Genomic DNA, 26,268 nt, shown 5'->3' with positions numbered 1-26,268 from the left:
GTGGAGACACTGAGGCTCATGAACATCAACACTGGGCTCCACAGGAAGGAAGCTTCAGCTCATGGTCACATGACAACAAGGTCATCAACGCTGTCAACAAGGAGCTTTGTCCTCAACTCACTGCTTTTATTCTTTATTCAGATTGAAGGGCTGCAGTTTGTCAGAGATCAGCTGTTCTTCTCTGGTCTCAGCTCTGAAGTCCAACCCCTCCCACCTGAGACACCTGGACCTGAGTGGAAACAAGCTGCAGGATTCAGCAGTGAAGCATCTGAGTGGTTTTCTGGAGAGTCCAGACTGTAGACTGGAGACTCTGAGGTCAGTTCACTGACTGTTACTGTTGTAGATCTGAGATCTTTGATCCACAACTGAACCTGATTGATCTTCACTCAGAACTTGAATCATTGACTTTGATGTGATGAATGAAGGACGTTTGAAATAGTTGTTGTCTCATGTTTCCACTTGTTCTTCTCTCACACTGACAATGACTCTTCACTTTCAGATCATTTCACTACATAGTCACCAATAATCAATAATCTGATCACTTCAGGTGTGTGTGTGTGTGTGTGAGAGAGAGAGAGAGAGAGAGAGAGAGAGAGAGAGAGAGAGAGAGAGAGAGAGAGAGAGAGAGAGAGAGAGAGAGAGAGAGAGTCCAGACTGTAGACTGGAGACTCTGAGGTCAGACTCTGTCAGATGAATGTGATGTGAAAGTTGTGTTGACACTGAGCTGCAGACATGAGGCTGATGTTCTACTGATCCACACTGAGGGTCGTCATGGTGACGGCTGTTTTCTTCTTCTCTGTTTTTAGTCCAGTCATCTACAGAAACACATGTAATGTGTCAGACAATAACTGATCTATAATCAATAGCTGGTGGCTCCTCCTCTTTCCTGAGGCTCTGTAATGTTCTTTCTTTCTTTCTTTATTACTTTATTTTTACAGGGAAAGGGCACAATTAAGGTAATTGGACCAGAGTTAGCTGACAGCTAATTTATTGTCCCTGGACAGGCAGACAGAAGAAACAACGACCATCAGTACAGTAAATACAATACATAAAAATGAGACAATACATAAAGTTCCATCAATGTGATCAGAGTACAGGCCTGTCAATCATAGGTGGTTACACTTTTGTGTTTCTTTTAGCCAGAGCTTTAGGCTGGACTTAAATTCTACTATTCTTCCTGAGTCTCTTATGTGTGTTGGTATAGAATTCCACCTCCCTATGACTTTAATAGAGAAAGCAGATTGTCCAAAAGCTGTTCTTCTGAACTGTGGCACCCAGTCACCCCGAATAGATGCTCTAGTCCTGCCAGCTCTGCCACTGCTGGGGCAGGATAGGCATTCTACAAGGGGAGGGGGTGCCAGGTTATGAATAATTTTAAACATCAGACAAACATCAGAGTAGAACATGAAATTATCAAAATCTAGAAAATCATATTTTTTAAGAATGTTACAGTGATGATAATCCTTTGGTTTTTTATCTAGTGCTTTTAAGATTTGTTTATAAAGTGAGTAAACAGGCTTCAGTACAGTTACACCGGCCTGTGACCAAGTTGTTATACAGTAAGACAGATGGGGAAAAATCATAGTCTGCACAAAGAGTTTTGCAGTGAATGGAGACAACTGGTGCCTGATGCTCTTAAAATTATTCAGATTAAATTTAACATTTTTAATGACCCTACTTACTTGCTTTTTAAAGGACAAGTTTGTATCAATTTCAATGCCCAGATACTTAACGTGTGTCACACATTTGATGACCTCGCCATTAATTAAAATATCAGGGTTAACTGAATTATTAATCCTCTTTGTGAAATACATACAAGTTGTTTTACTAACATTAAGGGTTAGACAAGAGTTTGCTAGCCAATCTGACACCTTGCTCATTGCAGTAGTCAGATTGGCTGCAACATCATCTTTGTTTCTTGCATGGGTGAAAATCACAGTGTCATCAGCATACATTTGAGTGCAAACATCTGGACAAACTTGAGGAAGATCATTAATATATATACTAAATAAGATCTGTCCTAAAATAGACCCTGGTCTCAGCCCACCACACGTCCAAGCGGACACACAGCTGATCAAACCATTTCTTACCTTCACCCTGGTGTCTAAAACAGGCAGCAGCATCAGCATCATCCAGCCCCAACAGTTTATTAATCCACCGATCGATATTATTCCCGTTTTGATCGTTACTCGCGGTCTGCCCGTTTCCTCCGTTTGCATTGTGTGAAAGAGAAAAAAAAGTTTTTAGCCGCGGTAGCAGCCGTAGCCTCCCGGCTCCACCGTGTTGTTTCCCCTGGTCTGTTTCTGATCCCGGCTCCACCGTGTTGTTTCCCCGGTCTCCTCCCACCGGGACACGGTTGCTGCTCAGCTCGGACGCCGTGTGTCACGGCGCCGGGCGGTCTGGACCGGGTCTGGACCGGGTCTGGACTCGGTACCAGGTCCAGAGATGATTCACTGTCTCTGCTACTGCTTCTCCTGTCAGGACACTTGAAGCTAAAGCTAAGCTAACGTTAGCTAAAAACTTTATTTATTTTTTTCACACAATGCAAATGGATGAAGCACGCTGACCGGTAACGAGATGTAAACAGAGCAGCATGGTGGATTATAACCTGTTACAGCTGGATGGCTGCTGCTGCTGTGACTGTTTTAGACACCAAGAGTGAAGGTAAGAAATATTTCCTGAAGGTTTATCAGCTGTGTGTGGGTAGTGCTGAGGACTGGGGTGTGTGGTGGAGTGTGTTTGAGGTCACGTTTAGGTCGTGTATCAGAGACGGTCAGTGAGGTCCAGATCTCCTGCCATGGGGCGTGGTTTCTTTGCCTGCAGCACGACCATATCGCGACACGCCCCCACCGTCCGGAACCAGAGAAAACTGCTCATTTATTGACAACTTTGATGCAGAATTTTATATACTTAACAACATTTTTAGTCCTCCAAATTTGACAGAGTGGTTAATAATATATTTTCCTGTGGTATTATAAACTTAAAACACATATTTATTCTTGGTTTACCCGGTCTTTAAAAACTGGGATTACTACTGCTGTCTTCCATGAGGAAGGAAAATATGAGTTCCTTATGGATAAATTTATCAAATGAGTTAAGGGTTTACATAGTATGGATTTATAATTTTTGAAAAGCCTTGCATCAAGATCAAAAACATCCATGGACCTTGACAGTCAAGTACTTTCATTACTGCAGATTCTGAGACATATTCAATTGTAAAAATAGGGAATTCATTATTTGCAGGTTCATGTTTGTAGTGAAACATTCAAAGCCAATATCCCAATAAGCAGGTGTGTGTGTGTGTGTGTGTGTGTGTGCCGGTACAATTGTGTCATATTACGTGCGCACCTATCAACTGGACGTGTCACACCCTCGTGCTTTGACGCCTGTGCAACAGACAGCGCCTGACGTGTAATGTAGTTTCCTCATTGACTTATAATGGCCCCCGTTCACGCGCACGTTCACGCGTGATGACTGCTGCACGCTGGTAATCACACTACGCGTAGTGACCATGTGTAACATTTATGCGTTTTTTAGCGAACGTACGCATTAACGCTCGCGTGAAGCTGATTGAACATTTTTGTCAGGTGTTCACGCGTACGCGGAAACGACGTGCGCAAACTGTGTCACGCGTGACAAGAAGCTGCGTTCGTATTAAGCAGATTGTGCACGTCTGTCTGTCACTGTTTGACTAATGATGTTAGGCGTTCACACACGCGTGCGGTCGCAGAATCTATTGCTGCGCGGCCGGAAGTTGATCTGCCCGGTGCGCACCACTACGCGTAACGTGACGCGTAGTGTAACTTAGTTGTTCTGTGTTCCATTTTCATCCAGTAGATGGTGCAATCGATCCAATACGAGATACAGATATATAGGCTGTTGATGTATTTGTTCAATAAAGACAGAGAGAATAATCCGTGTCCCAGCTGGCCACAGCGGCCGGCCGGAGCCACTCTCTCCACACCTTGCGTCTGAGCCGCTGTGGACCGTGGTCCATATGCCATCCCCGGGTCAAGCTGCTGCTCCGCCCCGCTGACCAGGCAGCTCACAGCAGCAGTGGTGGCTGCGGCGACGTCGCTCCCCGGTCCGGGACGGAGCGATCCACTGTAGGAAGAGGCCGCTGCGAGCTGCCTGCTCCGCGGGGCGGATCAGCAGCGTGACCCGGGGAACTCTGGTGCAGGGATGGCATATGGACCACGGAGCTCCGGCCGGGGGGTGGGGGGGAGCGGACGCAAGCGGAGGGTGTAGAGAGAGTTGCTCCGGGACCTGGCCGCTGTGGAGCGAAGTTTCCAAATATCATAACAAAACAATAGAAAAGTCAAAGACTTATTCTGTTTTTGTTTTAAAACAGAATAACAGAAAAACAATGTTGTTGTTGTTTTTTTTATTTGGTTTTGAAACGGAAAAACGAAAGAGTTCTGTTTCTGTTTCTTTTACTTTGCTTACACATGGCCTACACAGACACAAATGAATACAAACATTTGTAAGTTAACCACGCCCCCCGCACGTAATCAGTTCATTGACAACTGCTGGGACAGCTGGAGATGTGCGTTTGTGCACCTGAATAGCTGCAACACACTCCCGGCCGAGTTTTTTTTAATTTTTTTTTTACACTTTATTAATAATTATATACATACTGTAACAAAACTGTCGAGCCATCAGGAAGGTTGAAATTGAAATATCAATGCAGAATCAGTGTCAACCATGGAGCATAAAAAGACATGACATCACTGAGACTCCTCCTGTCTATAATGGGTCTTTTCCATGGATGTATTATATTAGTCTTTTCCTTTCTCCTTCTCCTTTTCCTTCTCCTTCTTCTCCTCCTCCTCCTTCTGCTTCTTCTTCTTTTGAATTTCCGGTCCGGCAGGCAAAGTGTGGCTCACTGCTTCCTCCCCTGGTTGACTAAAATGAAAAGGCCAACTACATTACACGTCATGTTACGTGGAGTGGTGCGCACGGTGCAGATCAACTTCCTGCTGCGCAGCAACAAAATCTGCGACCGCACATGCAGAGGCGGATTAAGGTAGTCATGGGCCCCTAGGCTATTCTTTCTGTGGGGCCCCCTTATGCAGCAGCAGCAGCGGCATATAAAGCTAATAAAGGCACGTCCGGGGGGGGGGGGGTTGGGGGGTATGATCAGGAAGGTACCAATTCCATACAAATACCAAATACATCTGCAAATACCTTAACCTAGAAGGTTTGCCAAAGTCGCATTATTGCGACAGGCAGCATTCCTGGTTAAAACAGCCCATATCTTTAAATCTACTGCCCTATATTGTTACTGCTTGGTACCATTAGTTGGCGAACACACTCAGTTTCAATCCTTTCAATGTTTTTAAGCAAAATATCTGAGAAAAGAAGAGTTTCACTGGAGCGCAGCCACTCCTCTTTCAGGGGCTCCCGCAGCTCGAAGCTGAACAGGAAGGGATCTTCAGGTGTTGAGAAACACTGTGTGTGTCCGTGTGTCAGACTGTAAATGTACAGAAAGAAATATTTACACAGAAATATTTTTTCTGTGTAAATATGTTTCAAATTCAGTTTTACTGAAAGTCACGTAATCCAATGTGGCTGCCACCTGGTGACGTTACAATATGCAAATTAGATGAGTAAATTTACTCCTATCACAAACTTTAGGTCATTATGAATATTTTTCTCATTTACACCATAGATGTATCCCTCACCACTTGCAAGCTACAGCCTTGTGAAATCTTGAAATCCAAACTTAATATTTTCCTAAATAAACTCTGGGGCCTAGAGGGTTAAAAAGATGAATTTAAGAAAATAAGTAAAAGTCAAGAAATTGGTCTCAGACCTCAGAGGATGTCTGTGTGTGTCTGTTCATTCAGTTGTAAGCAGTGTGTGTGATTTGGTGTTTGCACTAGAGTGTTTTGGGGGCCACAAACAAGATCATGTTTAGGGCCACCAAAATCCTAGGGCCGGCCCTGTAGGAAGGACTCGTGTGTGAATAACTGAATCAATAGCCCTAATAGGACTAGAGAACAAGGAGGCACTGCAAACGGATTTGATTTGGATACGTTTCTCTAAGAGACTTTCTATTCTTGCATATTTGTCTTCCCTATTGTTTAGAGACAGTAGGGTTAAAAAAAAAAACATGACGTGACGGTGGGATTTAAACATTAGCGCGAGTAAGGACGGCAGCTGAAAAAAAAGGACGGCAGCGGGAGCAGCGCTACAAGAAAGGTAAAACACGTTCTCTGGGAACACGAGGAGCAAAAACACATCCTTCACATCATAACACTGAGGTGTACAGTGTTTCTGCCTCCCCGCCCTGCCGAATGAACGGGCAATTGGAAAAAAAAAAAGGCATGTAGCCTAACCAGCTCTTTACTACAACAACAACAATATCCTTCTACAAATGAACGATCGCCCCCGTATAATCGTGTAACTTCGGCTAATCATGATTTAACTCACTCTCAGTGGCCATCAGAGACAGGTGATTTAGTTGTTTTGGCCCATATGGATCTCAGTTTATAGGCTAGTTGTTGGTCTCTTTTTTTCTTTCTCCCACCTTGCGCTCTGTTGTCGGGGCTCGCTGTTTTTTCTATAACATTGCGGCTCCGTAACCACATAATCTGACCAATCCCGGGGCCCCTCCACACGTGGGGCCCCTAGGCTGCAGCCAAGGTCAGCCTGTGCATTAATCCGCGCCTGCGCACATGTGTGTGAACGCGTGACATAATTTGTCAAACAGTGACTGACAGACGTGCACACGCTGCTTCATACGTACGCAGCTTTTGTCACGCATGAAATACAACCTGCGCGTAACAACACACGCGTAACAAAGTAACCATGCGTGCACACACACGTCGCTGCGCGTCTTTCTGGTTGTTTTGACATCGATTTCACCCCATAGTGTGTGTGTGTGTGTGTGTGTGTGTGTGTGTGTGTGTGCTGGTTTCAGCTCTGTGAAGAAGTTGGAGCAGGTTCAGTCTGTGAAATCAGTCAGAAGGTTTTTCTGTCTCTGAGCTTCAGCCTCACATGTTAGTTGTCATAGCAACAGAGTTGAGCCTCACATGTTTGTTGTCATAGCAACAGAGTTGAGCCTCACATGTTGAGCGTGGTCAGTAAACCTCTGATCGATGTGGCTGCTCAACATGAGTTTGTCTGGATGGAGCCACAGGTGGAGCTGACAGGTGAAGAGGCGGAGTCAGCAGCAGCTTCTCATGAATATTAATGAGCTGTTTTCTCTCTATGTGACTGTTTAACCTGCTTCCTGTTGCTTCAGCTGTTGGACTTTCATTTTCTAAACTTGTTCTTTCTGAAGCTTCTTCAGCTCTGAACAGATGATGAGACACTGAACGCTGTCAACAAGGAGCTTTGTCCTCAACTCACTGCTTTTATTCTTTATTCAGATTGGAGAAGTGCAGTTTGTCAGAGATCAGCTGTTCTTCTCTGGTCTCAGCTCTGAAGTCCAACCCCTCCCACCTGAGAGAACTGGACCTGGATGACAACTACCTGCAGGATTCAGCAGTGAAGGATCTGAGTGGTTTTCTGGAGAGTCCAGACTGTAGACTGGAGACTCTGAGGTCAGACTCTGTTTTATTTCTGTGTTCAGATGAATGTGATGTGAAAGTTGTGTTGACACTGAGCTGCAGACATGAGGCTGATGTTCTACTGATCCACACTGAGGGTCGTCATGGTGACGTCTGTTTTCTTCTTCTCTGCTTCTCATCCAGTCAACTACAGAAATACGTGTGATGTGTCAGACATTAACTGATCTATAATCAATAGCTGGTGGCTCCTCTTCTTTCCTGAGGCTCTGTGATGTTTGTAGTGAAACATTCAAATCCAACATCCCATAATAACCAGGTGTGTGTGTGCTGGTTTCAGCTCTGTAAATAAGTTGGACCAGGTTCAGTCTGTGAAATCAGAGGTTTTGTTTCTGATGTATTTCTATATGAGTGTTGTCATAGCAACAGAGTTCAGCCTCACATGTTTGTTGTCATAGCAACAGAGTTCAGCCTCACATGTTTGTTGTCATAGCAACAGAGTCCAGCCTCACATGTTGAGCGTGGTCAGTAAACCTCTGGTCAATGTGGCTGCTCAACATGAGTTTGTCTGGATGGAGCCACAGGTGGAGCTGACAGGTGAAGAGGCGGAGTCAGCAGCAGCTTCTCATGAATATTAATGAGCTGTTTTCTCTCTATGTGACTGTTTAACCTGCTTCCTGTTGCTTCAGCTGTTGGACTTTGATTTTCTAAACTTGTTCTTTCTGAAGCTTCTTCAGCTCTGAACAGATGATGAGACACTGAACGCTGTCAACAAGGAGCTTTGTCCTCAACTCACTGCTTTTATTCTTCATTCAGATTGAGGAGCTGCAGTTTGTCAAAGATCAGCTGTTCTTCTCTGGTCTCAGCTCTGAAGTCCAACCCCTCCCTCCTGAGACACCTGGACCTGAGCAAGAACAAGAACCTGCAGGATTCAGGAGTGAAGGATCTGAGTGGTTTTCTGGAGAGTCCAGACTGTAGACTGGAGACTCTGGAGTGAGTACACTGACTGTTACTGTTGTCGATCTGAGATCTTTGATCCACAACTGAACCTCTTCACGCAGAACTAGAATGGTTGACTTTGATGTCATGTTCTTCTCTCACACTGACAATGACTCTTCACTTTCATTTAATGAGCCATTCGCAGTTTCAATGTACCGGCCGTGTGTACTTAGACTTGCATGGCTTAATCTTTGAGACAAGCATGTATGTTGTTGTTGTTGTATGTGAGATATAATTTTTGTTTGGTTTGAAATAAATATGATCAATCAATCAATCAAAGATCATTTCACTACCCATCAATAATCAATAATCAGATCATTTCAGGCGTGTGTGTGTGTGTGTGTGTGTGTAAGAGAGAGAGAGAGAGATATCGATGATCATTTTATCTTATTTTATTCTTTATTCAGATTGAGGGGCTGCAGTTTGTCAGAGATCAGCTGTTCTTCTCTGGTCTCAGCTCTGAAGTCCAACCCCTCCCACCTGAGAGAACTAAACCTGAGCAACAACAACAGGCTGAGCTCTTCGTCGCTTCGTCGTCTTGTGAAGAGTCCAGACTTTCGACTGGAGACTCTGAAGTGAGTCTGATCTGTAGCTGTTTCCACAGCTGATGACTGTGGGAGTGTAATAACATGTAAAGTGTAAAGTGCAGCAGGTGAACCTGTCAGGATGTGACATCACATATGACATCATACATGACATCACAGACACAGAAAACGCTGCAGCAGCTTCAATGTGTCAGTCATCAGTGATCCAGTCACAGGTAAAGGTGTTGAGTCAAACAGGAACAATCAGGTTCACCTGTCACTCACCGGAAAGTGTCGTGGAAGTTTTTAGCTGTTCGCTGGACTTCTGCCCGCCGACAAGTTTTTATTTCCTTGCAAGGAAAGGTCCAGGCACGTGCACACATACAGTGTTGCCAACTTGGCGACTTTGTAGCTAAATCTGGCGACTTTCCAAACCCTCTTGGCGACTTTTTTTGTCAAAAGCGACTAGCGACAAATCAAGCGACTTTTCCCAGTGATATTACAAATGTTTCTGGACCTGAAATCACGTTATCACAACTGTTTTCAACGAGCAGCGGCGCTGCCACGAGCACTCGCCGGTAGTCAGCCTACACACAGTAGTGTCACGGAGCTGTCTCCGCTGCATTCAGAGACGCACCCCCCCCCCCCCCTCCCCGCTAAGGTAATGACGTCATTTAGCGACTTCTAGCGGGGGGGGGGGGGGGGGGGGGGGCATAGATATATATAAGAACTAGATGACTCACCCGCAGCTGTTTCCCAATGACAAAGCGTAGCCAGTACGGCGGCCATCTTGGTAAGGTCAACTCTCTCCCTCAGAGCATTAAGCCTCTGCTGCATGTTCTGCTATAATGACCACAACTTGCTCAGTTTTTGTCCGATTTCAAAACGGTTTGATTTTTATGAACGTTTATGCAGTTATGATGCAGCAAACTTAAAATCACGAATCATTTTAATAATGTATATTTTTTTGTAAAAGTAACATTATAATGACATTATGCAAATAGTTAAAGTAATAGCTACATACTGATTTATTTTTCACAGAATTATGAATCGGTTTTTTTTAGTGAAGATGACTGGATCACCATCTACTGCACTGTAACTGCAGCCAGAGTCAGAGACAGTTGCCCGTCCTCATATGGCCGACTGTGAGCTACGCCTGCTGTAGTCAGATCCACCCCCTTGGGGGGGGCTGCCCCGCGGTGCGCGCTCCCTCACATGCACGTCCAGAGAGAGAGAGAGAGAGAGAAGTAGAAGCTGCTGCCTCATCGATAACTCTGTGTGTGCCGCACGTAGATGAGACAGGACAGTGGAGCGACTTGTCGAATCTTGTGAGTTATTACTCCACCAACATAACTTCCTTGTTGGTTCTGACAAGTCGCCGTCCACTTATTCAACGAGTTTAATAAGAGTCATATTTCAGAAAAGCGCCCATTTGTGTTTGTTTAGCTGACTGCTTGTTAAGAGTTAAGCCCCACCTCGTCCTCTGTCTAACATCACCTGAATGTAGTGAACAACAGCAGCAACAGGAGGAATCACTCACTCAGCTTGATTTCACTGACTATTTGAATTTGTTTCCAGATATTGAGTTACTGGTAATTGTGACGTTGCTGTTGTAAATATTGCTGCTGTTCTGAAATATGCACAATAGCAGCCACAGTAGTCATTTCTTGGTTTTGTGTGTGTAGCCTGTAGGCTTAGCCTACTTCTTTTTTGCACTTGCACTCACATGATTTTTTTTCCTGCAATGTTAATGTGCACCCAATACCATATTAGCCTCAGCCTACCAGTTCAGAAGTCATGACACTGTTTCAGGAAGTTGGGAAATTGGTGCAGCGTGTTGACTGCAGTCCTGAAGGCGTGCAAGCTTTCTCTACTGACTAAATAGTAACTGTAATTTATTTTTATTTATTTATTTTGATATTAAGGCCTGAAAAAAATGTACATACTGCCCTTTTCTGATGTTGAGCCCCTGCCCCTCTATAGTCATGTGCACGTCCCTGGAAAGGTCAGTTCTAATCCGAGCGGTGATGGTAAATAAAAGACCAGGAGAAATGGGGAGACCTAACACTTACACCTGAGGAACGCCCCTAAGGTGTGTTCCACACCCCTCTGTCTGCTGCGGGGCTCTACCCCATACTCAGACAGTGTTTTCAACACTCTTTTGTCTGCTGTAGGTATCGGCACCGACCCCCGAGGGTGTGTTTCACACCTGGGGCATCCTGCAGGGTGAGGAGGTCTGGGTTAAAATACACAAATGGGTAACAAACAAAAGGAGATCTGATATCTTGGGGGGAAAGCAGGGTGTGTGGACGTCTCAAGTGATTAAAACAAAGGAATATTCAAATTTACCATTACAAGAATCTCTGTAGTTGCGTTTCCATCCACCTTTTTTTATTCGCATTTTCAAAAATTGCGAATAAATACTTGAATGGAAACGCCAGAAATTTGAAAAAAGGCAGTAAATGCGTTTTTACGCTTTGGGGGGGTGGATTTGTCTGCGTATCGATTAAATGAAAATGCTACTTTTTGTTATGGAAACAGATTATAGGCCAGTCATTTTATGAGAAAAGGTTAAACAAATTGCAACAGAAGCAAACTCAACTGATTTTGTATCCTCAGCATGTCCTGAGTGAGGGAAAAAAATCCCCGAAGAATCCCATTAGGGGAAAGTTTAGAAAAACACCCAAACATATCCCATTAATACGCATAACACATTTTTTTCACATGAATAGGGTAAAATTTGTAACCTTTAGATATCTCCATGAAAATTACTGAGTTGATTACTTACATTAAGACAAACAAAAAATGTATTACAAGTTTTTAGAAATTTTTATTTAACATGAGCAAATGTGCATAAATGTGCATAAATTGCACCGTTTTGACGGCACATGTATATATGAAGTTGCTGTGGTGGTACCGGCATGAAAATTGTAATGAGTTGACTCCATCGGTCAACCGACAAGTTGACCACTTTAAATTTCAAGATGACTGTAAAATCCCCTGATTCGCACAAACTGAAATACGCTGCTATGGCCGGGTTTTGGTTGATTTTTCAAGACAGCCACATCCTTAGTAGAGCAGGTATGACATGAGCCAACAGTGCATAATCCAATTACGTATGGCTAATTTGCATACATACAGCACCTGATCTAAACATTGGGTAGAGCAGGTGAAAATGTCTTGTTCAATCTTGTTAACATATTACAGTTAAAAAACTTAAGGAATGGAACCAATTTAGGCCCATCAGCATTAATCGAGACGGAGCGTGTCATACCTGCTCTACTAAGGATGTGGCTGTCTTGAAAAATTGCAGTCATCTTGAAATGTAAAGTGGTCAACTTGTTGGTTGACCGATGGAGTCAACTCATTCCAATTTTCATGCTGGTACCACCACAACAACTTCATATATACATGTGCCGTCAAAACGGTGCGATTTATGCAAATTTATGCAGAGTTATGCAAATTTGCTCATGTTAACAAAGAATTTCAAAAAACTTGTAATACATTTTTTGTTTGTCTTAATGTAAGTAATCAACTCAGTAATTTTCATGGAGCTATCTAAAGGTTACAAATTTTACCCTATTCACGTGAAAAAAATGTTTTATATGCGTATAAATGGGATATGTTTGGGTGTTTTTCTAAACTTTCCCCTAATGGGATTCTTCGGGGCTTTTTTTCCCTCACTCAGGACATGCTGAGGATACAAAATCTGTTGAGTTTGCTTCTGTTGCAATTTGTTTAACGTTGACCCCTTTTTTGGCTTAAAATTACTGGACTAATTATGCAAATTGAGCCAGAGTTTGTAGGTGAAGTGCTGCTGGACTTCACCCAGCGACGTTCAAACAAATGGAGAACGACGCCTCGGTCTCCCAGCTCTCGTCTCTGCACACCGCAACACAAACGCGCTCCGTAACCCATAATCTTTTGTTTATGACGGTTAAGACTACACACATTTATTGATTTTTCGCCGGCTTTGTTGTCAACAGATGCACATGGAGGAGAGGAGCATAACCAAAACAGCGGAAAAGCGAGCAGACTTGCACAGTTCCCGACTGTCTTTCTGTGTAAATATCTCATGTTACAACATGAAAACCTGCAGCTTATATTCAAGTGTGGCCTATATGTACAGTATTTTCTTTTAAAATGTAGCTGGTGCGGCTTATACAGTTTCGTCTATAGTCCGGAAAGTACGTAAATTGTCCATGATGTTGAGTGTCAGCTGAGTGTCAACTGTTGGATACATTCACGCTCTCTTATGACGTAATCTCATGGCGCACTCCTCCTAATCGCAAAACACTACTGAATGGAAACGGTCATAAATTCGCATTTGCTTTTTGCGCATTTTCACAAAATCCGCTCTTAAATTCGATACGACTTGGATGGAAACCCAGCTTGTGACTCCATGTTCACCTGGAATCAATATGAATCAGCTGTTCTTGTTCTGCTTGACTCAACTGATCGTGCAGATTCAGTCAATTCTCAATCCAAGTTGTCGGAGCTATTTGTTATTTAAGCAATATTTCGCATTGGGCCGAACAACGCCCCTTAGCCGTGGTAGAATGAGCATAGACCACGGACTGGAGTGATATATTGCCTTTATAAAACGGTTACCAATAATGACAATTTGAAAGAGGGATACTCAATCAATTTCATGGGTAACACTTTACACTAAGGTACACAAAATTAGAGTAGTTAATAAGTAACTAATGAAGAACTAATGAGGAACTAATGAGTAGTTAGTGAGGAATTGAGCTACACAAAATTCAGTAGTTACTGAGGAACTAAGGTACACAAAATTACAATAGTTACTGAGGAACTACTGATTAATTAACTATTAGTTAATGGTCAGTTCTTCAGGAACCCCTGATCAAATTTCAGAGGAGTAGTTAATGAGGAACTAATGCGTAGTTAGTTAGGGAACTGAGATACACAAAATTAGAGTAGTTACTGAGGAACTAATGATTAACTAACTATTAGTTAATGGTCAGTTCTTCAGGAACCCCTGATCAAATTTCAGAGGAGTAGTTAATGAGGAACTAATGAGGAACTATTAATGATCAGTTCTTCATTAACTCATGATCAAATTTCATAGAAAGTTAATCACAACTTGATGATTAGTGAACTAGTTACTTCATCAGTACAGAATCATTACTCAATAACATGTCCAGTAGTTAACCTTTATGACCTAAAGTGACACATGAGTGGTTTTTCATTTCTTCATCTTCATCTTTACATTAGTAGTTCCTTAAAAAATCACAGACAGCAGGATTCTTTAGAAGATTTTATTCATTAATTTCAGACCACATACACATCAATATGACCATCCATGTTGCCTTTGAAATAAATATGATAGTTTGTCACATGTTTGGTAGGCTAAATGAATGTATCATGGGGCTGTGTAGTACTGTATACTGATCACACCATGGTTCACAGTAAAGTTGTTTGAGGTGCACAAAATTTAGAGTAGTTATTTACTATGAAACAAATTTGGAATGAATGAGGAACTCACTATTAGTTAATGGTGAGTTATTCAGTAACTCCTAATCAAATTACTGAGGAACTAACTATTACTTAATCATTAGTTACCCTTTTTGTGTACCTTAAGGTAAAGTGAGACATCAAAATGAGTAGGTAATGAGTACTGAATCATTACTTAGTCATTAGTTACCCTTTTTGTGTACCTTATAGTAAAGTGAGAAATCAAATTGAGTAGGTAATGAGTACTGAATCATTAGTTACCCTTTTTGTGTACCTTATAGTAAAGTGAGACATCAAAAGGACTAGGTAATGAGTACTGAATCATTAGTTACCTATTTTGTGTACCTTATAGTAAAGTGAGACATCAAAATGACTAGGTAATGAGTACTGAATCATTACTGAATCATTAGTTACTCTTTTTGTGTACCTTATAGTAAAGTGAGACATCAATATGAGTAGGTAATAAGTACTGAATCATTACCTAGTCATTAGTTACTATTTTTGTGTAAGGTACACAAACATTACAGTAGTTACTGATGAACTAATGAAGAACCAAAATAATCATTTGCCTCTATGTGCACCAAAATAACTTTTGTCTTCACGGGCACCAAAATAAGATTTTACCTGCACAGGTACACCAAAATAACATTTTTTTTATGTCCACACACAAGAAAATATGATAGAATGTAAAAAAATAATAATAATAAAAAGAGAAAGAAAAGAAAAGAAAAACCTTTGTAGCTTTCTTGTTTTAATAATAGCCTAATAAAAAATAACAAGTGTGTAGCGTCCCCAGCTAAATGATGGTCACAAATGATGAAACTGATGGTTCACATTCCTTCATTCCATGGACCGTATTCAGTTGCAGACACACCGTAAGAGCTATGAGAAGAAAATAAAATACAGTTACCTTTCCTTTTACATAAATGAAATTATTTTTAACTGCTTTTATCACATAAACAATCATAATAATAATAATAATAATAAATTTAATTTGTAATGCACTTTTCATCGGCACGATCTCAAAGTGCTACAATTGTTAAAACAAGGTAGGGAAAGTAGAGTTAAAAACAGGGTAGAAGGAAGAGTTAAAAATGTTAAAAACAGGGTAAAGGAAATAAAAACATGCTCAATGTAAGTTGACTCCCTTTTTATCTATTTAATCAAAAGACAATATCCAAATGGAGTGCTGTATTACCATGAAATAAATATTTTTAACCGTTTGTTTTTAATCCAATAAACTGTTTTTAACCTTACCAGACCTCACATCAAACAGACAAAACAGTCCTGTTGCATTAATAAAACAATCAACGAGTTAGCTTAGCTTTATCTCACTTCAATGTATTGAAGTGAGATGGAGCTAAGCTAAGCTAACTAAGCCGAGCTGGCCAATGCTAATAGCTACCGCTAACCACAACATGTTCCATACATACATGAGACTATCAACGGCGACCAAACTCGAGCCGGACATAAATATAACATGAAAAGGTAACAAAAACAAACCTTGTGCCCCTTATTAGCCAGGTGCTAGGGCGTTTCATGTAAGTTAGGCACACTTTTAGCATTGAAGACACTCTGGCCTTGCAGACACACTGGCACTGCCGGTAAAATCATTCTCGGTAAAATCCGTAGCACCGGAAGTTTATTCGGCGAGACGCTTTCAAAATAAAAGCACTGAATATAACGTCGGCTTAATATATAAGAAATAAAGCCCTGACCTTGACTAATGTTCAGAAACTAAATAAATAAACATAAAAACAACAAATGAAGTAATGTTCTTATCATAAAGGTCATTTACAAAGTGTCATTTGTCTTTTATTTTGGAAACGAGATCATCATTTCCTGTGCATCTTTACTGTGAGGAGCAGTGAATTCACTTGGCACAAGAGAAGCAATTGACCATGCCACAAGAGAAGCAATGGACCATGCAGGGAAAAGCAAAAGAAGGAAAATCCCATTTCGACGATATCTCGAGGATGAGGGTGTGACCGTACAGTGATATTTTAATGGTATCTGTCTTTTTTTTTTTTTTTTGGAAGATGTGTAAGATGACTCCTCAAATTTTACTATGCTAACTTTCTCCAAAGTGACCTAGCATAGCATCGATGCTATGGTCGGTTAACAGAATGTAGCATTGATGCTACACTTGCACACGTTGTACAAAACATTAAATAACCTGTTAACTGCATCTGAATCGCGGGATTCTTTGCTTTCCGAGGGTCCTTCAATGGTGCCTCTATGAAAGTATGCTCAAGTGTTGCATTGATGCTAGCTCGGTTTAGCTCTGTTCCCTTACCATGTGGTTACATGACGCATATCGTCCCTTGTTGTCATAGAGGCACCATTCAAAAAATCCAGTGATTCAGATGCTGTTCACAACTCGTCTCTATCATATACGGTTCATAAGTTATTAAATATTGACAAAAATGTGCAACCTCAGCATCAATGCTATGCTCGGTTTAGCTTCTCTTCCAGTGTCACGTGTTGTCGTAGAGGCACCATTCAAGGACCCTCGGAAAGCGGATAACCCCCCCGATTCAGATGCTGTTCACAGCTCGTCTCTATCATAAACGGTTCATAAGTTATTTAATGTTTTGTAAAACATGTGCAAGCGTAGCATCAATGTAACGTTCGGTTAACCAAACTACGGTCGGTTTTAGAGGGCTAAATTCACTTTGGACAAAGTTATCTTACAGTAAATTTGAGGAGCAATCTTACCGAATTTGTATATATATATATAAAAAAAAAGAGAGAGATACCATTAAAATGTACTTATACTGTACAGTCACATCCTCATCCTCGAGATATAGAACGTCTCTGATATAGTTGAGATGGGAGCTTCTGCTCTTCCTTGCTCTGTCCATTACTTCTCTCATCGTCGTCAAATGAATTCACTGCTCCTCACAGTAAAGCTGCACAGGTGAGCCACCGGAATTGAAGATCTTGTTTCCAAAATAAAAGACATGACTTTTTTTAAGCAAGTAAGTTACAAAGGTTTTTGTTGTCGTTTTACATTCTATGTCATTTTGGTGCACATGGAGGCAAATGATTATTTTGGTTCCTCATTAGTTCATCAGTAACTACTGTAATGTTTGTGTACCTTACACAAAAATAGTAACTAATGATTCAGTAATGATTCAGTACTTATTACCTACTCATTTTGATGTCTCACTTTACTATAAGGTACACAAAAAGAGTAACTAATGATTCAGTAATGATTTAGTACTCATTACCTAGTCCTTTTGATGTCTCACTTTACTATAAGGTACACAAAATGGGTAACTAATGATTCAGTACTCATTACCTAGTCCTTTTGATGTCTCACTTTACTATAAGGTACACAAAAAGGGTAACTAATGATTCAGTACTCATTACCTACTCAATTTGATTTCTCACTTTACTATAAGGTACACAAAAAGGGTAACTAATGACTAAGTAATGATTCAGTACTCATTACCTACTCAATTTGATGTCTCACTTTACCTTAAGGTACACAAAAAGGGTAACTAATGATTAAGTAATAGTTAGTTCCTCAGTAATTTGATTAGGAGTTACTGAATAACTCACCATTAACTAATAGTGAGTTCCTCATTCATTCCAAATTTGTTTCATAGTAAATAACTACTCTAAATTTTGTGCACCTCAAACAACTTTACTGTGAACCACGGTGTGATCAGTATACAGTACTACACAGCCCCATGATACATTCATTTAGCCTACCAAACATGTGACAAACTATCATATTTATTTCAAAGGCAAAATGGATGGTCATATTGATGTGTATGTGGTCTGAAATTAATGAATAAAATCTTCTAAAGAATCCTGCCGTCTGTGATTTTTTTAAGGAACTACTAATGTAAAGATGAAGATGAAGAAATGAAAAACCACTCATTATGTGTCACTTTAGGTCATAAAGGTTAACTACTGGACATTTTATTGAGTAATGATTCTGTACTGATGAAGTAACTAGTTCGCTAATCATCAAGTTGTGATTAACTTTCTATGAAATTATATCATGAGTTAATGAAGAACTGATCATTAATAGTTCCTCATTAGTTCCTCATTAACTACTCCTCGGAAATTTGATCAGGGGTTCCTGAAGAACTGACCATTAACTAATAGTTAGTTAATCATTAGTTCCTCAGTAACTACTGTAATTTTGTGTATCTAATTTCCCTAACTAACTACTCATTAGTTCCTCAGTAACTACTCCTCTGAAATTTGATCAGGGGTTCCTGAAGAACTGACCATTAACTAATAGTTAATTAATCAGTAGTTCCTCAGTAACTACTGTAATTTTGTGTAGCTTAGTTCCTCAGTAACTACTGTAATTTTGTGTAGCTTAGTTCCTCACTAACTACTCATTAGTTCCTCATTAGTTCTTCATTAGTTACTCATTAACTACTCTAATTTTGTGTACCTTAGTGTAAAGTGTTACCATTTCATGTAGTTTTATTCAACCAGAAATACATATTATCCAATAAAATAGCCTCACTGTGGAAAAAATAGTCCCACCTCTCCAGACGTTAGCTCCAAGTAGCTCTGCATCTCGTCTTTTCCTCCACTTTTTTTCAGGTGAAAGTCACTGCTCAGTCCCCTCTACCGTTGTTAACCCTCCCCGGAGGTCAAAGTTCACCTTAAACATGTGAATTCAAGGAGGCGTGGTCAAGACGCGAACGATGTAGGACGTGTTTTTCGGTCGCTCCTCGGGAATGTGATTATAATATAGTTTTAATATCATTTTAAGCTTGTCCACTGTCCGCAACTTCGAGGTGACCAAGTGGTTTTTAGGAGCCCTGCATCTTGAGAGCCAAACCTGCATTTTTGTCGAGCGGCCGGGTGAAAAATGAGTCTACCGATGAGTCTGCGAAACAGGCCGCAACAGGAGCCCGAATTACCTGAGAGGCCGAGTGCTAATGAAGAGATGCTACGCAGCATCAAGGTAATGATGGACGACCAACAAACTGAAATTGTGACAAAATTCGAGTCAATCATATCAGAGCTAGTTACGAAGGAGGTGGCGACTGCTCTTAAACCACTGCAAGAAAAAGTCTCCCTGCAAAGTGGAACTATTAATGACCTGGAGCGCTGCGCTAACGAGCACTCAGACCAGCTAACTAGCATGCAGGTGAATATCACCAAGCTATCTGCTACGGTGGAGTCTCTGGGCAAGAAATGTGAAGAACTGGAGGCACGCTCAAGATGGCACAACATTCGGCTAGTGGGTTTGCCTGAGGGAACCGAGGGTCCTCAACCTACACAGTTTACTGCCAAACTTTTAATGGACTTGTTGGGACTCGACGGGTTGCCCGGGCTCGACAGGGCCCACCGCACTTTGCGTGCTAAACCAAAGGAGGGAGAACCACCTCGCCCGATGGTCATCAGGGTGACACAATTTCAAACGAGGAACGCTATTCTACGCCGCGCTGGACAGAGCTCCCCCCTGCTACACAACGGGAAACGGGTGCACATCTTCCCGGACTTTACACCGACTGTGGCCAAGCGGAGGGCGGCTTTTGTCCAGGTGAAGAGGGAGCTCCATGCCTGTGCTAACGTCAAATTCGGCCTCCGGTACCCGGCTACTCTACACATCACCATGTCCGACGGCCAGACCTACAGATTTGAAGACCCGAACCAGGCCATGGAGTTCGTCAACAAGAGACTCAAGAAGAATCCCGGCCCGGAGAGTGACTGACTCTGAAATCCTCCAGCGCTTGTTGGCTCGGTTTGTATTTCTGCGGCAGTAGGCTGCATATTTAGCATCTATGCTGCTGTTATCTTATCCAGGGACTGACTATAGTATGGTGAACTGTCTGTAAATTTTTATTGCTCCACTTATAGAGTACATTGGTGCTCATTTTTATTTCTATTGTCATATTTCTCTCTGTCAGTCTCTATTTATGAGGATGTTTTTGACTGATGCAGTGCTTTTGAATCAGTTTTTCTTTTTCTTTTCTTTTCTTTTCTTCATTATAATACATGGCACCTTTTTATTTTATTTTTATTTTGGGACAGCACATATCCACACTCCCTGAGGTCGTTTAGTAGCACGGTTAAGCTGCAGATAACGACAGGTTTTATTTCAATGTGGGGTGAAGTAGCACGCATCACTGTTTGGATGCTTCTGCTAAGTGAGGAGGTTTGTTCGAATCTGGGGGGGTTGTTCGTGTTTTTTCGGGGTAATGACTGGCACCTACGCTACTTTTCCAGATGTATTGAGAGGGTTTTTTTTTTTTTTTTTTTTTGTGTGTTTGTTTTGTTTTTCTCCTTTTTTCTTTTTACATAGTGAATTCTTTGTCCTTTAATGGCCCAGGTTAAAAGAACACTATCCAGTGTGGGTGGAGATGTTAGATTTGTAAGTTTAAACTGTAAGGGTCTAAATAATCCAATTAAGCGTAGTAAGGTGCTGCACTACTTGCGCCACCTGGATGCTCATATCATATACTTGCAGGAAACCCATTTAAAAGAGATAGATAGTGTTAGACTGAAGAAGAGTTGGGTCGGGAAAATATATCATTCCTCATTTTCCAGTAGATCAAGAGGCGTTGCTATTCTTTTACATAGAGATATTCCTTTTGTTCATGTTAAAACGATCTCTGATTCTGATGGCAGGTTTATAGCTGTCATAGGACACATTTTTGATGTAAAAGTGACTCTTGCTAATGTTTACGCCCCCAACTGGGATGATGAGTCTTTTTTTAGACGGGTTTTCTCAATGCTACCTGACTTGTCCATGTATGATTTAATTTTAGGTGGAGACTTTAACTGCTGGATGAATCCATCCTTAGATCGTTCTTCCCCAACCTCAGCTACTCAGTCCAAGTCGACCAAAGTGATTCAAGCCTTTATGAAAGAGTTTAATGTTGTTGACCCTTGGCGTTTTTTCAATCCGGATAGAAGGGAATACTCTTTTTTCTCTCACATTCACCGTACCTATACACGAATTGATTTTTTTTTAGTGAATAACAAGTTGTTATCCTCCATTTCCGGCTGCAAATACGATTCAATCGTGGTTTCGGACCATGCCTCCATTTCTATGAATGTTTATTTTCAGAAGTTTGTTAATACAAGACCACCATGGCGCCTAGATACACATTTGCTCTTAGATACAGACTTTATTAAATTTGTTGCAGAGCAGTTGGATTTCTTTTTTCAGGTCAACAAAACTCCAGAAGTAACAGCCTCAGGGTTGTGGGAAACAATGAAAGCTTTTATCAGAGGGGAGATAATTTCTTATAAGGCTCATCAGAGAAAATCTAGAAAAGAGAAGTTAGCCAAGCTTTCTCAACGCATCGCACTCTTAGATTCTTTATATGCAGTCTCAAAACTACAAGATACTTATAAGGAGCGGATGACTTTACAAGCTGAATATGATCTTATCATGTCGCAGCATACTACTGAACTTTTATTACAATCAAGATCCAAATTTTATGAACAGGGTGACAAGACGAGTAAACTCTTGGCCCATCGACTACGTCAAATTTCTGCATCTCAGTTAATTCCTCAAATTGAGACTGGCTCGGGTGTAACATCTGACCCTTTGGAAATCAATAAAACCTTTATGGAATTCTACAAATTACTATATTCATCTGATTGTCCTAATACTTCTGCGGATATGATCTCCTTCTTTGATAGGTTTAACACTCCCAATCTGGATCGAGTTGCAGCTGAGGAACTGGAACGTCCTATCACAGCAGTTGAACTTGAGGCGGCAGTTAAATCATTACAAAGTGGTAAAAGTCCAGGCCCAGATGGCTTTCCAGCCGAGTTTTATAAAACATTCTGGAAACAACTGGCCCCACACCTGTTAGATATGTTCACTGAGTCTTATAATTCAGGCACACTTCCCCACACCCTAAATCAGGCTTGCATTTCTCTGCTTCTAAAGAAAGGTAAAGACCCACTTTCATGTGGTTCATATCGACCCATTAGTTTACTGAATGTCGATTTCAAATTATTGTCCAAGTTATTAGCCCGACGCTTAGAAGTTGTCTTACCTTCAATTATATCTTTGGACCAAACTGGGTTTATACGTAATAGACACTCCTTTTTTAATCTTAGAAGGGTGTTTAATGTGGTCTATAATCCTCCTTCAAATGCTCTCCCAGAAGCTCTGGTAGCTCTGGACGCCGAGAAGGCATTTGACAGAGTAGAGTGGGATTATCTTTTTTTTATTTTGGGGAAATTTGGTTTTGGGGAAAAATTTGTTTCATGGGTTAGATTATTATATGCTTCTCCTCAGGCCATGGTCAGGACAAATGGCACAAATTCGGAATACTTTCGCTTACATCGTTCTACAAGACAGGGTTGCCCGTTGAGTCCGCTCTTATTTGCTATTGTGATGGAGCCTCTGTCAATTGCTTTGCGGTCTCATCCTGATATATGTGGTATAACCAGAAATGGTGTAGAGCTGAAGGTGGCGCTGTATGCGGATGATCTTCTGTTGCTTTTGTCTAATCTGTCACGTTCTATTCCTGCAGCCCTTTCAGTCCTAGACAAATTTAGTAGATTCTCTGGATATAAACTTAATCTTAGTAAAAGTGAAATGCTTACTGTTAATGGAGAGGTAAACGATAATTCACTTCAGCTTCAAAATTTACCATTTAAGGTAGCGGACGCTGGCTTTGTTTATCTTGGAGTTTATGTTGCCAAAACATTGGTTAATCTCTATAAGGAAAATTTCCTTTCTCTGCTCACAAAAATTAAACAAGATTTTGAGCGATGGTCCCTACTAAATCTCTCCATAGCTGCCAGAATCAATGCAATTAAAATGAACATCTTCCCGCGCTTTTTATATTTATTCCAATGCATTCCTATCTTCCTTCCTCTTTCCTTTTTCCGTAAAGTAGACAGTCTTATTTTAGATTTTATTTGGAACAAGAAAACTCCTAGGTTGCGTCTACAAGTTTTACAGAGGCCAAAAGCTTTGGGCGGAATGGTGTTACCAAACCTCCTTTACTATTATTGGGCAACAAACATTAGAAATCTGAACTATTGGGTTAAGTATGGAGATGTTGAGGTCCCCCCATCATGGTTGATTTTGGAAGCAAATTCAGTTCAGCCGGCGTCATTGAAAGCGTTACTGTATTCGCCCTTGTCTTTTTCTACTTCTGGTCACACTAAGAATGTGATAGTTGCCTCCAGCATTAAAATATGGACTCAGTTTAGACGTCATTTTGGCCTTCAAACTCTTTCAACTGAGGCTCCACTTGCAGCAAATCCTATTTTTCCCCCATCGTTATTGGATAGCACCTTCTCTATATGGGCTAGGCTGGGCATAAAAACTATTAGAGACCTGTATGTTAATTCTATTTTTGCTTCTTTTCAACAATTGGTAAATAAATTTTTGCTTCCTAAAGAACATTTTTTTAGATACCTCCAAGTCCGAAATTTTGTCCGTGGCTCATTCCCAGGATTCCCCACTCTTCCCAAGTCTTCAGACTTTGAGACTTTTCTGAAGCCTCTCTCTTCTTTAAAGGGGGCAATCTCCTCTATTTATTCAAATATTTATAGTCTTTGTCCAGGCTCTTCTGTTGTACTTAAAACAGTTTGGGAGACAGATTTGGGAGAGGTGATTGTTGATGATGTTTGGGAAGAGATTTTGCGCAGAGTACATAAGTCTTCAATATGTGCTGGTCACAGCTTTATGCAATGTCGAATCCTTCATCGAGCCCACTACACTAAAGCCCGGCTCGCAAAAATGTTCGATACAGTGTCTCCACTATGTGATCGATGCCAACAAGCCACAGCAAATTACTCTCACATGTTTTGGAGCTGCTCTTCTCTGACTAGATTTTGGTCTGAAATCTTTAGTACTTTATCCAAAATAACTGAAAGGGATGTGACTCCCAATGCCTTAACTGCCCTATTTGGTGTATGGCCTTTCCCTCCTACTCTTTCCCCAGCTAAAAAGGATTTAATAGCATTCACAACTCTGCTGGCCAGGAGGTTGATATTGCTAAAATGGAAATCCCCAGTCCCACCTACCTATACACATTGGGTTAAGGAAGTGCTTTATTTTCTTAAATTAGAAAAAATTAGACTGACTCTGATTGGAAAGGATGTCTTATTTGAGAAGACCTGGAATCCCTTTCTGTCTTATGTTAATAGCACAAGATGTCCGATCACTGTGAACTGAGTACTGCAATGCTGAGCCTGTGTTTTTGTTTTTTTCCCTTCACTTTTTTTTTTTTTTTTTTTTTTTCTTTAATTATTATTTTTTACTAATTCACTTTTTATATATATATGGGTATGTGTGTGTATGTGTATATATTTTTTTGTATTGTTATTATATATTCTTTATTATTACTAACTTATTTAATTATTTTTAATTGATTTATATTTCCTACTACCTGCCAACTCATATCTATGTTTCCCTATTGATCTTATTAGTCTATTTATTTATTTATTTATTTTGAGTATTACAACTGTTATTACTTATTTATTTTTATCTATTCATACATTAATTTATTCATTTGCTTATTTATTTACCTACCTTTTCTCTTCCTCTATCATCATCATTATTATTATTATTATTATTTTTTTCTTTCGTTTGTCCTTAATTTACTTTTACCTATGCATGTCCATCTGTTGGGGCTGGGTGCCGGGGGGGTGGGGGGGTGGTATCTGTTCTGGGGTATATTGTATTTAGATCTGTAATCAGAACACTATTGTTTTTGTAATATGTAAAACTCAATAAACAGACGGTTCAAAAAAAAAAAAAAAACATGTGAATTCAACTACTTTAGTCCGTTTTTTAACATTGTAAAAACACAGACTGTCTTTTACTACGGACTGCAACAGTCCGTTGTCATAGATACATGACAACAACTTCCATTCATACCAGTCATACGTGCCTGAGGCGGAGTGATAGCCTACGCTGTGATAAGGCTTTAGAATAGTAGCCGTGGTATATGCTCATTATACCACGGTTAACAGCCAATCAGATCGCCGGATTTCACCTTTCCGTTTTATAATTTGTAATACTTAACTCACTTATTATTTAGTTATTTTTAGGGATTTGGTTTGGGGAATACACTTTTTAGTTTGTTTATGATATTTAATATTTGAGTTGTTTTTATCCTGTGTAAATCACTCCCTGGGTGTCTCAGTGGCTATTTGATTTGATTAAGTTTATTATAGTTTATATATTTTCGAGTTTTGAGGTTTTTTTTGACAATCAACAAAGTAGACAAATAGCCACTACACAAGTTTCTCTATCAAATCTCAACAGCCAATCAGAAGCTCTCGTCCCTCAGGTACAGGAAGTTTCACCCGTAACATTAGGAACCATTGCTTTATTTCTGTCCTTATTAACACACACACACACACACACACCCCTAAACCTTCTCCTTCTTCTTCTCTACAGGACAGGACGGTGGTGAAAGAGAGAGTGGTGGAATCTCACAGTAAAATGACTCTGAGTGTGAAGTTGGACTCTCCTCCACATCTCCATGACAGTGGTGTTCAGTGATGGCCCCACCTGTCCTCACCTGACATCAGTCATGTGACACACCACCAGCATCTTTCACTATCATTAACAACATGTGGAACTTCACATGTGCAAAAGTTTTTTTCACATAGAGTGCTGAAGCAGAAGTACGAAGTAACGTCGCCATGGGACCTCAACTTGGAAAAAGTCTCCATGTGAGTGAGCAGGAGTCCAAATTTGGTAACACTTTATTTTAAGGGGTCCGTGTTCCTGTGTATCTACCTAATTAATTACAGTGTAATTACCTATGTAACCGTATGTA

General features: G+C 40.7%; 1 protein-coding gene and 1 long non-coding RNA gene across 2 annotated transcripts in view; one reads left to right on the top strand and one right to left on the bottom strand.

Moving 5' to 3' along the window:
• LOC311000770 overlaps positions 1 to 26,268 on the bottom strand; it is a 128,403-nt gene that overhangs the window by 56,232 nt on the left and 45,903 nt on the right. The gene's annotated exons all lie outside the window — the stretch shown is intronic.
• The window catches only part of LOC311000760 (NACHT, LRR and PYD domains-containing protein 3-like), a 164,394-nt gene that overhangs the window by 108,144 nt on the left and 29,982 nt on the right, over positions 1 to 26,268 (top strand). The window contains exons 14-15 of the mRNA XM_083991589.1: positions 142 to 315; positions 7,377 to 7,550. Of these exons, the coding sequence (XP_083847715.1) occupies positions 142 to 315; positions 7,377 to 7,550 (348 nt within the window). The remainder of the gene's footprint in view (positions 1 to 141; positions 316 to 7,376; positions 7,551 to 26,268) is intronic.

Source organism: Trachurus trachurus, assembly GCF_905171665.1.
Source record: "Trachurus trachurus genome assembly, chromosome: 17".
Lineage (NCBI taxonomy): Eukaryota > Metazoa > Chordata > Actinopteri > Carangiformes > Carangidae > Trachurus > Trachurus trachurus.
Note: the sequence above shows the minus strand (reverse complement) of the source record. Positions and strands in the feature narration are given on the sequence as shown.